At 35.5% G+C, this 12,774-nt stretch overlaps 1 protein-coding gene across 1 annotated transcript; it reads left to right on the plus strand.

The window, feature by feature from the left end:
• Window positions 1–828: 828 nt before the first annotated feature.
• On the plus strand, window positions 829–2,795 carry LOC145134693 (uncharacterized). Its single transcript, XM_079069539.1, has 4 exons — window positions 829–1,250; window positions 1,795–1,892; window positions 2,136–2,202; window positions 2,510–2,795. The coding sequence occupies exons 1-3, from the start codon at window positions 1,019–1,021 to the stop codon at window positions 2,187–2,189; spliced, it is 384 nt and encodes a 127-aa protein (XP_078925665.1). The 5' UTR covers window positions 829–1,018; the 3' UTR covers window positions 2,190–2,202; window positions 2,510–2,795.
• The last annotated feature ends 9,979 nt before the right edge of the window (window positions 2,796–12,774 follow it).

The raw sequence follows: 12,774 nt of genomic DNA on the forward strand, positions 1-12,774 counted from the left end.
TTTGGGTTTACAGAACAGTGTAATGGATGCTTCCAAAACCTTGTCATGTTGCACAAAAGCCAACTTCAGAATGAAAACTGACCAATATTCCGGACCAATTCCTCGTGTTCCGGACCAGTTTTTCGCATTCTGGAGCGTTCCAGAATGAAATTTTATGTTCCGGAACACTATATTTCGATGTAAACTAACAATACCTAAACATCTAAACTACTTTTGGGTTGATCCTACCGCAATTGCATCTTTAATTAAAAATTCCATAATGTTTTTGGTTCACTCTAGTGGTGTTCTACACATTCTAGAACAGTAGTTCTCGGTGAATAATCACGTTATACAAACAAGCAAATTAAGTTTTGGAGTGAAGAACGTACTCGTAAATAATCGGGTCGTAGTGGTCATCTTCCATGTCGGAGTTACGTGTCGGAGATCGGAATCAAAATCATAATCGTGTGTCGGAAAGTCGGAGCAAGATCCGGAATGAAGTCGAGGGTCCGGATGTTTTCAAAATATATTCCGGATTTTGAAATTCAAAGATCTGACCCGGAACACGTATGAAAACTCCGGAATAAACATTCTGGAAAGAACGAAATGGGTCAGCCCATCCGAAAACGAGTCTGAAAAACATTCCGGAATAGCCCATTTCGAAGAATGTGGTGATTTAAAAAAAAAAGTTATATCTTTAAAAAAACACAAATAAAAAATGGTTATTACCAAATAGATAAAAGAATATCTTAACGTTATTTGTATTATTAATCTAAAAGAGAGAAAAATAAGTTACAACTTCAATGAAACATTCTTGTATATCTATCCATAGTGATACTCAAAGCATCTGTGTGAAGCTCTTGCAGCACACCAACGATCTTTTGAGTTTTGAGCTCCCCTTGCTTTCGGATCAAATATTCTCGATATCAAATTGAATCCAATACACCAAGAAATCGACCCCCTTTTCCCACTCTTTCATCTCAAAAGTTCAATCAAACTTTCCCAGAAATTTCCCCCTTTCTTCTTGAAGTTAAAGATAATGCCGATGGAAAAAGAACAACCCATTCCTCCGCCGGTGATCGGAAAGATAGGCTATTACACCGTATTCGTTACTCCTACTCCTAAATCCTCATCTGAACCGGATTCCAATTCTCAGAAGAAAACGAGCTTTTCTCCCGTTCAGCCGCCGCCGGTTCACTACGAGAAGACAGCTTCGTCATACGGCGCAAACTTCGGTTTCTTCTGGGACGCCATCGCCAAACTACAGAATGGTATCATTCTTATAGCTTTCGATTTGATTTTATCAGATTTAGAGTGAAACTGAACATAGAAATTGTTACGGATATCTTGTCGTTTACCAAAATATAGCTCAGATTTGTTGTTTAGTTGCTTAACTTTCTTCTTCTTCTTCTTCTTCAGTTCTTCTTCTTCCTCTTCTTCTTCTTTATTGTTTGATACCTAATCATTGATGAACTTTTGTTGCTTTTTGTCTTTTCTATGAGTAACTTTTTCTCGTAGATGTGCATCTAATTTCATCCTCTTAGAACAAATGAGGGATAACAAAGTTTAAGATCAAGTACTTGCTAACAACATTTATTAATCCAATCTCTGAAACCATCTCTATTAAACACATTTAGATCGGAAACATCTAGTGGGTTCCACAACTTCAATTCCATACCATAAAAGGAAGATAAGATTAATGAGAAAATTTTGTATTATTGTCTGTTAGCGTGATGAAATCTTTTGATGTGAAGATCAATTATGTAATCCAGGTGATACGTCAATGGTTGTTCATGTTAATCCTTTCTGTTACAGTGCATTCAAGTTTGGATGACTATCTTGCACATTGGTTTGGGCTAAATCAATCAAAATATCAGTGGGCTTTGGATGATTATTATGAAAACGAGAGCATGGTATGTTTATTTTTCCATTTTCTTTTTCTTTTTTCTTGTACAAATTTCTACTTTTTATGCCGAATTTATGAATCACTCATAAGTTTGCCTTTCTTATTTGGTGTCGGTGGGGTGGGTCCACCATTGCATGCAATAACCTTATCTTTATGCCAAAAATAATGTGCCATCTTTTGTTATAAAAAAAGTACCATTATTGTTTTTCATTATTGATATTTAATTCTTGTGGAACGTTATTAACCTCAGGAGAAAGGTGACACAAAAGCTACAGATATACCAAGCAAAGCACAAAGTGTTTAACTTTGTTTACTAGGTAAGCTGTTGAACACTTGTTTTTCTCTTAACTTTAGTATATAATGATTACAAAAAGATCAAAAAGTTATTACCCATTTACCTTAAACAATCATCTTCTTTTTGACAATTTTTCTCTATAATATTAATTAACAAAAAGAGTTAGGTGACACAATGAAATTTCTTGTGATTATTTGTCTAACGCGCAAATTGCAGGAAATAGCAATGTACTCTAAAATCTTTTTACCAATATAAGCAATGTATTTTGTTTTTAACCCGAAATACCAACATACTTATATTTCTTTTGTTTCATTTTTTTTGCATGATAGGTTTTGTGCAAGGGCATTTTGGGGACCATTTTGTGTGAAAACATAACATCACATGTGGGAACTTTAATTGGTTATATCGGATCAAATGTCCAAATTTACAGTGATCTGATCATGATTCTTTTAGTTTAATGCAAGTAGGGGGGCATGTAATCTTTTGATGATTATTACGATGTTTTAGCTTAGCAATGGCCAAGATAGTCTAATGGGGTGAATTTTAGCTATATATATATTTTCTTGTTCCATTTGTATTTATTTCCGGTTAAAAACGAGTGGAAGTTATTTAATATAGTAATTTTCACCAGGGTAAAACCATAATGGTTATAATTTCTTAGCAACTTGTTGATGACTTCTTGTTTGATAGTTACTAGTCTAGTTTCTCTTTTGTAGTTGTGATAAAGGTAGACATACTTTTTACATGTATGGCTTTAATTTCTATAAGAATTAACCAAGAAAAAAAAATGTGTCATTTGTTTGTTCATCAAACGACACTTTTCCTCCCTGTGTTTATGTTGTTTTCTGCCGGAAAACACCACAGCCACCAGCCGCCTTCTCCACCCAATCAGGTACTCTCTTCATTGTTCTACTTTTTCAATAGATTTTGCCTCTTTATTTTGCAATTATAGAACCCTAATTTCATTGTTTGACTGATTTTGACTTATTTCTTGTGTGTGCTATTGATTTTGTGTATATGCTACTCATATGATATGTCTAGGCATTGGTTATGACTCAATTATTAAGGAATTAATGCATTTATGCTGCGATGTGTTTGATGCTATTATGATATGATGCATTTAGGGATTGTATTGAGTTAATTATATTGTAATGGATTAATGAGATAAGCCCTAAAGTGTTTTTTTTTTTGTTATGACTTAATAGTGAAAGACTTAATGCATTTGTGCTATGATATGTCTGATGCTATGATGTGTTTGGGTTATTATATGATATTATGATATGATGTGTTTCGTGACTTAATTAGATAAGCCATAAATTTTAACGACTTAATTAGATAAACAAACATTCCCAAACCAACAAATCTAATATCCTATAACATTTGGGTTTCACTAAAAAACAAAAGCAACATAATATTTATAGTAACATGCTATAATAGAAAAAAACAAAAATAGGATGCTATAATTCACAAAAATATGAAATTATTAAGAAAATCAAATTTAACATGACACTGTTTGAAGCTATTGCAACAATTTTATTGATTTTGGGTTTCCTTTAGAAAATAAAAAGACAACAAAACATTTATGTGTTTTCGTTTTACCCATCACGAGCTTAGAAATACTCACCCACAATTGATTTATAAATTAAATCCACGTTTTCCCCATTGTTGATTTGGGGATTATTAGCGTCAAGTACACTATCTAAAGGTAGTGGAAATAATCAAAAGATTTACCTAAGTGTACATGCATCCTAGAATCTAGGTTTTACTAGTTATAACAATATACTTTAAAAATCAACAAAAGAAAGAACTACTAACCTTTGGTGTACTTGTTTGTGATTTCGTACGTGCCAACTCGTTGTAATGATAAATGATCCAACATAGCACCCCTCTAATGGAATCTGACCCACAACACCAAAAGCAAAAGGATTAAACCCATACTAGGGTTTTTACGAAAATCACCAACCCTTAGGAGAGAGGTTTTAAATTCAGTCAAGGAGAGAAAAAGGCAGGGTATGGACGAATTTTGTGAGCGGATTGACAACTCGATGGTTTACCCCTAGCAATCTATTTATAGGCTACAAATAAAATCCTAAAATGATTCAAACTTTAGGGTTAATCCTTAGCTAATTCAAATCAGTCATATCCCTATCTAGGGACATACCAATTCGTTTTTGTGCAATCAATGTACAACCAACTCATAGTAACAACTCATATCTCTAGGTTTGAAAAATATAAAATATTATCGTCTCATGATCACTCGTGATAAAATCCATGAAGTGATTCCAATGAGCGCGGGTTGAATCCAATACTCAGAACTTATGAGCACTCATGAGTGTTGTAGCCCTTTGTCCAACATCTTAGACCTCTACAAGCCAACCCATGACAATCTTGATTCATATCTACTTCCAACATATGACCGACTGTGGATGGTTTGAATAACTTAGTCATTCAGAACAATGACCTAGTTATTCTGGAAGTCAAAACATGCAAAGTGAAACACAATAATAATCGAATCCAATATGGTCTCAGAACCTATGAATATAAATAAAACACATTTTATTTATCACCATATGATTACACATTATTCATTGTATACTGTTTCAGCTATCAACTTTATTCTTGAATTTAAAACAATAGTTGTCCCATGCTCCAAGCATGTACACTATGTTTTCTAAACACTAGTCATGTCATACACCAAGTATGCATACTATGTTTGTCTAGGATCTTTACTTTGTGAACTAAATCGATTGAACATAACTTCAACGATTCTCTTTTCACACTCCCAAATCCCTACTGCAAATGCAAGAATTCCAAATTCATGCCATTTACTAAAATCTGTTAGATTCTAAAATTATATGCATTGATCCTCTTGTAATGATTATGCACAAAGTCAGAAAGACTTGACAACAACCATTACAGAGCATTCCAAAGGAGATCAACTCCTTGGAAACATCCTTCTTGCATTAAGTTTCCTAATCTTACACATATTGAATAATTTCTAACTTTGAAACATTTCCATATTCCATTTTGACTATCACTTCTGAACAATAGTTGCCTCCTTACAGATTATGTCAATATGGTCCTTCCAGAATTATCACTATACTTCCAACTGTCCTTGAGCAACCAATATTTGCTAAACCTTAGATTGTCCTCGACAATTGTTTAATCCTTTTAGTCATATCCAATTCTAGACCTTTTCCCTTCTTAATGCCCCAGGCATTTGGAAAATTTTAGAAAGGATAAATATAGCACATGAAATCGATCCTATATCCGAAGCATATGGGACACGATTCATGATGTCTCACATAAAGACTAAACCAGTCTTTTGTTATAATATTTCCATTTCAATTTGCCAAGTTCTCATAATTCAGATTATGAAAAGGGATGCCGTAATCATAATCGAATTTTAGAACGCAAATAATGGACCCATATATAGATTTTTCTTATGTTGAGCCATTCCAATATAACATTCATATATATATATATATATATATATATATATATATATATATATATATATATATATATTCTGGACTAAATACGATTAAAACCTCAATCTAAGCTTTTAGATTTGAGATGAAGTATAATTTCCTCTCCCTTAATTATAGCAAAACAACTTTTTCCCAATTGAGACCTTTTGTTTTCTATAATTAACATTGCTAACTTGCAACCTTTATCATAATTATCATGCTCCCACTAACATGATGATTATTAGCATAACACTTATGCTCCCACTAGCTTTGACATGTACTCAGAAATCAGCTGGACTTCTAGAAATCAATACTTTATTGACTTTCTTACCAAAGTTCAGATTTCTGATACTAGATTGCTTTGATAAAACTTTATCATAATCATACACCTTATCTTAGATAGCTCACAGATGTGTCTACACAATTTCAGAACTATGAAAAGGGATGCCGTAATAATAGTCTCAATTGTTTACACCTTTGCCACTTCTCACAAGTCTATGTTAGTGTGCCGGTAAACCACACACGCTCCACTAACGACTTTGACAATGCAAATATCACAATTGCTATCTACTTAAAAAATCTACTTAGTGAAAGTGTTTCCTCATCATCATTTTCATGAATCGGAGAGAAACCTTATGACACTTAGATTTAATGGCGTATGTGTTCTTATCCATGTGAATTGTCAAAACCATAGTCACAAGACAAGGATAATGACAAATCCAAACTCATATGGACTGAACTCAATCTTAATTTCTTGCCATCTGGCAGCTCAAGGGCCTGCCATTGCTTCCAAGTTGATATGCAACCAATTGAGAACTCTAAGAACTCATATGCAAAGCCAACTTTAATTGGAATGGGCACATAATATGTCAACACGATAGGTTATAAACCTCACGTCGTGTGCTAGCGATAAACTTCAGGTTTTATTCTTGATTAGTTCTTGAGACTTTCAAGACCTTTAAGACTCCCACTGTCCTCTTGACATATAAGACGCCCTTGTCAAACATCCAAGAGATAGTGCGGATTCTAATCAAGACAAACACTTCACACAATTGGCCTTAGTTGGTCTTTATTTTATCCAAAACATCACAACTTACCAATTTCAAATGTACAAGAGTAGAAAACTTTTACTCTTACATTTGACAAGTGTTTTAAACCTTCTTTAAGACATGTCACTCAAGTTACAATTTTAGAGTATAACTCTAAGAATTGTTTTTGGAATGAAGTATGAATCATCTTCTTGATTTAACCACTTCAACAATTCATAACTCCTCTTCTTAACTATCAGAATGCACTTAGAGGATGAATTGTGATAAGGTCTCAAAATCATTAAGATGGTCTTAAAACATGATACTAAGGTACTCTCCCATCTATTCAGATTTGAGAAACTTTTATCTTTCTGCCTAAGTTGATTCTTCTTATTCGCTCTGTCATACATTGGAACCTTTTTCCAATGTCTCAGAATTACACTTAAGCTTGTAAGTGTAACCATATTTACTGAAATCTGTAGTAAATTATGACGAATAGTCTTATCGATCTTTTGTGGTGGACTTAACCAGTGCACAAGAATGTGTACCCGATCTCTTAGTCCTTTACTTGACTCACACATCCATGTGAACAAGTAGTTAGTCTTAATTTTTCCAATGCTTGAAAGTTCTCATTCATCATGCTATACAACTTGCATGATTCCAAGTTTCTATCCAACTGATACTTGGGTGACGAAAATCTTTCCTTATTTGGTAAATTTAGACATTACCACAAATGAGAGAATCAAATTCACTTTCCAATATTGCTATCAGTGGAATCTTATAAGCAACAATTTTCCACAAAAACCATTGTAAGGATACATAAAATAACTAAAATCAAAAGACTTACCATTTATTTTAAAACTTTGCGGAAAAACTTATCCTTACAATCCATATGAAAACTTGTTGTTATCTATTCCTAAGCAATATCTCATAACTCCTAAGAAGTAGCTCAAGAATCCGATCTTCAAACTATGCAATAGAAATCCATCTACGCGATCAGATTCAGCATATTCTTTCTTTAAGTTCCTTCACTTTTCTTTGATTCTTAAAACCATCAACATGTGACCTAGTCACATCATGTATCAAGAATCTCAAAATAGAAACTTAGCAGAGTTAGATAGTGGACTTTACCTAACGTAGAGTCAAACTTATTGACTTTAACACCCTTAGGTAAATTGGTAGCTTCACAACCAATGCCCCTTCCTTTGGCAATTTAACATATGGACGCTTTGGTAATGGAACATGGGACTATCACAGACTTGGCCTTTCTCTTTACCATTTGGTCAACCAAGTTGACTATGGCCGATCCCTTTTCATTGGGAAGAAAGAGCTTTACTGGATATCCAATGTCATTATTGTCAATGTCCACAAGTTTTAGGAAGTTGATCTTAGCAAATAGATAAGATCATTAAGGGTCTTGTCATAGTCTGTTTCATAGGAGTCCCAAAGGAACTCACTATGTGACTTAGAAAGTGATTGAACCACCAACTTTCTCAAGACTTTGACACCCAACTCTCTCGGCTTGTCAATATGTGACTACATCTCCAAGACGTGATCACACATAGACCTTTGCTTGCCAATAGGGCTTGAGTGACCGTAAACTTTTCAAGAACTTGTGGGTTAGGGAGAATAATTGGAGGAGGTGAAAGAATTATGATTTCCATGGGATATCATCTTCATTTAGGAAAGCTTGTTTCAAGAGATTTGGGAAGATCATAGATGTCTAAACCAGACATCTTTTGGGAGATATTCAAGATAGTTGATTTAAAGTCCTTAATATGACACCCAATATGAAATATTAAGGCTAGGACCCAACACAATACTTTTATAACTTGGAAGAGGGATGTCGTAATCCAAGCTATAAAATATTTGAAGGTAGGTGAATGACGATTCAAAAATTTCCACCAAGATAAACGAAATGTATTATTAGGTTTTAATTGGATTTGAAAGTCCTAGATCTTTTGAGATTCATTGAACTTTTCAATGGCATGTTTCAATCTCGAGTGTGCCCTTCAGGTTTTGTGACTGGGATGCCGAGGATCACAAAACAATGTGTGAAATAACCATGCAAATTACTTGGTACCCTTAAGTGTTTACCCCTCAATCGATGTGCCGGTTAACCACACACGCTCCATCGATACTATGATAAACATTAAGTTACCCTTTGCCTACCTTGTTAAATACAAGTTAGTGTGCCGGTTAACCACACACGCTCCACTAACCGACTTAAACAAAGTGCAAAGTGTAATTTCATGGATTAGCACCTTATTCACATTTTCCTAAGTAACTAAGATTGGGTATTTATAAAATGTTTAGTTACTTAGTATATATCATTAATACTTTTAATGAAGGGAGAATTCTAGTCCTTGTCCTACCCGTTCGGCTAACGACCCTTCACCAGTCAAGGATGCGGTGGGTGAGAGTGGACACCCATTAAACTGCCATTTTATAGGCAGCAACCTTATACCCCCCTTATAGACCGGCTTCGTGAATGAGGCCTACTAACGGTAAGACTGACTTTACTCTTATACATATATATAAATATTATTAACTTATAATATTATAAAGTATAAGGGTTGAATTTTAACTTTTAAAATTCTAAGGGCTAACTTGGAATTAAAGTATTCATAAGTGAAAACTTTTCAAATTCCAAAACTTGAGGGCAAGTTTTGAAACTATTCAAAAATAATTAATTCCATAACTTATGAGTTTAAAGTAGTTTTAATTAAAAGACTCTTCAAGTTCCATAACTTGAGGACAAGTTATGGAAGACTTTAAACTAATAAAAGAATGTAACTTTTCTTTATTTTGTAACTTATGGAATTAATTAAGGTTGCACATTTTGTTACTTAATGAAGTGACTCTTGAACCTCCATAACTTGAGGACAAGACTCTTCATTTTTGTAACCATTGCCAACTTTTATGAGTTTTATGAAACTTAAATGTGACTTTTCATATAACTTGAGGACAAGTTACAAAAACACATTTTAGAATCAACTCTTAGATTAAAATGGATTGAAAACACATAATCAATTAACTTATCTATTAATCTAAGCAACTCATATGAAAAAAGATAATTCACATCAAACTTTTTCATGTAATTAGCATAACTTTTAAACTAATACAAAACATGAATCTATTGACAATTATCTTTGAAATTGGATTAGCATGAACATTACCACATCAAAAACAAGTTTATAAGTTCAAAAACAGCTTATGGTAATGTTCCTAGTCCAATTCCAGCCAAAAAACACGAAGACATGCTGTCAGGGGCCAAAACTCGTCGAGTTCTATAGAGAACTCGTCAAGTTCATGCAATAAACCATGAACTCGTCGAGTTTATTGAAGAAACTCGTCCAGTTTTCTGTCTGGACAGCTTCTTGGCTTCGAAAAATGTATTTGCATTAAGTATAAGAGAAAGCAAGCCTATGCTTTGATACTACTGTTGGATTTTGAGCATTCTAACACTCCTAAGTGTACATGCAACCCTAAATACCTTGGATCTATGTTTTCTCTATTATACATGCAAATATGAACTTTCCAAGGTATTCATCCTAACTAGCATAATAACATTGATTCAAATGAATATATCAAGTTAGAATTACATACCTCTTTGATGTAGATTGTCTTCATGAAGCTTGAGTGCCTAGTGCCCCAAGTGTGACACCTCAAATGGTTCACACAACACCAAATACACATGGAATGACTTGAGAGAACATACACACTTCATGAAATCGGCTAGCCCTTCATTTCACACATAATGGCCGATTTTCTCCAAGAGTAAGATCATTATATAGTTAGGGTTACACCATGTAAACCCTAATTGTCATGGCCTTTCATTTCCATGATCCATGGGTACAAATACACCATGGAGCATCTTATGGGTTTTAGCCCAACTTGACAATCCATGGAGCATTAGCCCACTATATAAGTATGGATGATTTACACAATCAACCCATATATTTAATTAGTCTTCTTTTGATCACTTAATTAATCCTAGATTAATTCTTGATCAATACTAATTAAATAATCTTATTAATATATTAGAACTTATAATATATTAACAAACCTTAAGGGTTATTTCTCTCATTATAGTCTATCCAAATGCATGATGCCATGCAACCCAAATGGACCATGCCGCGTCGGGTCAAGTCTTACCAATTATAGTTATGGACTTAGACATTAATCCAACAAAAACACCAAAAAAATGAGATTTAGAAAACAAGCCATCAAGGTATGAGCTTTATACCTTGAAATGATGGAGAATGGTGAAAAAATTCCAGATCTAAGATGCTTCACTTCTCCAGTTGAGGTTGACCTCCTCCCTTCTTCTTCTAATCACACAAATATACACTTTAATGCTTGAAATGGCCTCACAAGATGATTCTAGGGTTTCAATCACGAAGAGAGGGTAGAGGCTGTTTAGGTGAAGAGAAATAAGGCCATAAAGATGCTTAAATACCAACCAAACCCTGAAAATAGGGTTTCCATATTTAGTAAGTACGCCCCGTATACATAACTATATACCCAGCATACTAGGGCACGCCCTAGTATGCTCAGCGTACACACATGTACACATGGCGTAATTCTCCTACCAAAAATTACGAGAATGCCGCTAGGGCTTCAAGGCACATTCTCTTGGACTTAGGGAGCAAAATGTCATATAATAAAAGTAAAGGGATGAATTTAGAAGTACATTAACATCGAGATACTACAATTCTCCCCCACTTGAACTAGCCTTCATCCTCAAAGTCTGCTACGGTAAACAACTTGGGATAATGCTCCCGCATCTCAGTCTCGGGCTCCCAGGTCCACTCGGAGCCTCTCTGATGTTGCCACTATATATTTACCAAAGGTACCTCCCTATTGCGCATGACCTTCAACTTCCTTTCCAGGATAGCTACCGACTTTTCGTTCAGGAGATCATCGACCTGAATATCATCCAAGGAAACCAATGTATCCTCATCGAATACGCACTTTCGCATCTGCGAAACATGGAAAGTGTTGTGAATCTAACTGAGCTCCTCAGGAAGATCTAATATGTAAGCAACCTTTCTAACCCTGGCAATCACCTGAAAAGGCCCAATATATTAGGGACCCAATTTCCCCCTCTTCCTGAAGCATATCACACCTTTCCAAGGTAAGACCTTCAGTAATACCATGTCGCCGACCTGAAACTCAACTCGGATCGGCACCGGTCGGCATAATTCTTCTGCCGACTCTTAGCGGTCTGCAGTCTCTACCTGATTTGTTGAATAAGCTCTGTGGTCTGAAGGACCGCTTCAGTCTGTCCCATAACCCTGTGACCAACCACGCCCCAACAAACCGGGTACAACATCTCCGCCCATACAAGAGCTCGAAAGGCGGAGCACCAATGATGGAGTGATAACTGTTGTTGTAGGAAAACTCCGCAAGAGGCAGGTAGGAGTCCCAGCTCCCACCAAAATCGATAATACAAGCCTGCAACATATCCTCAAGGGTCTGTATCATCCACTCACTCTCGTCGTCGGTCTGCGGATGATATGCAATGTTGAAGTGCAACCTCGAGCCCATTTCCTCATGCAACTTCTACCAAAAATGGGAGGCGAACCGAACATCACAGTCTAAAATAATGGAGACTGGAACCCCATGGCGAGCAACGATCTCATGAACATACACATCGGCCAACTTCTCAACCGGGGAACTCTCCTAAATGGCCAAAAAGTGGGCACTCTTGGTCAATCAATCCACGATGACCCATATAGCATCAAAACTCTTTGTCGTCTTCGGTAACTTGGTGATAAAATCTATAGAAATCTGCTCCTATTTCCACATGGGAACCTCCAGAGGCTACATCTTGCTATGCGGCCTCTGATGCTCAGCCTTGACCATCACACAGGTCATGCGTCTCTCAACATACTAGGCTATCTCTCTCTTCACACACAACCACTAATAGCTTAATCTCAAATCCTGATACATCTTGGTGGCTCATGGATGAATAGAAAAACGACACTTATGATCCTCCTCTAACATAATCTGTCTGACCCCACCAGACATCGGAACCCAGACCAGACCACATCGGGTCAACAACCCTCGACTATCCGTTACAAATCTATC

This window comes from Lactuca virosa, chromosome 8 (genome assembly GCF_052849685.1).
Source record: "Lactuca virosa cultivar CGN04683 chromosome 8, Lactuca_virosa_CGN04683_v6, whole genome shotgun sequence".
Lineage (NCBI taxonomy): Eukaryota > Viridiplantae > Streptophyta > Magnoliopsida > Asterales > Asteraceae > Lactuca > Lactuca virosa.

Bases quoted from the DNA above. Each gene is read 5' to 3' on its own strand.
- LOC145134693 (XM_079069539.1), top strand. From the start codon at position 1,019: ATGCCGATGGAAAAAGAACAACCCATTCCTCCGCCGGTGATCGGAAAG. The intron at 1,251-1,794 runs GTATCATTCTTA...TTTCTGTTACAG, and splicing joins CATCGCCAAACTACAGAATG to TGCATTCAAGTTTGGATGAC. The intron at 1,893-2,135 runs GTATGTTTATTT...TATTAACCTCAG, and splicing joins ATTATGAAAACGAGAGCATG to GAGAAAGGTGACACAAAAGC.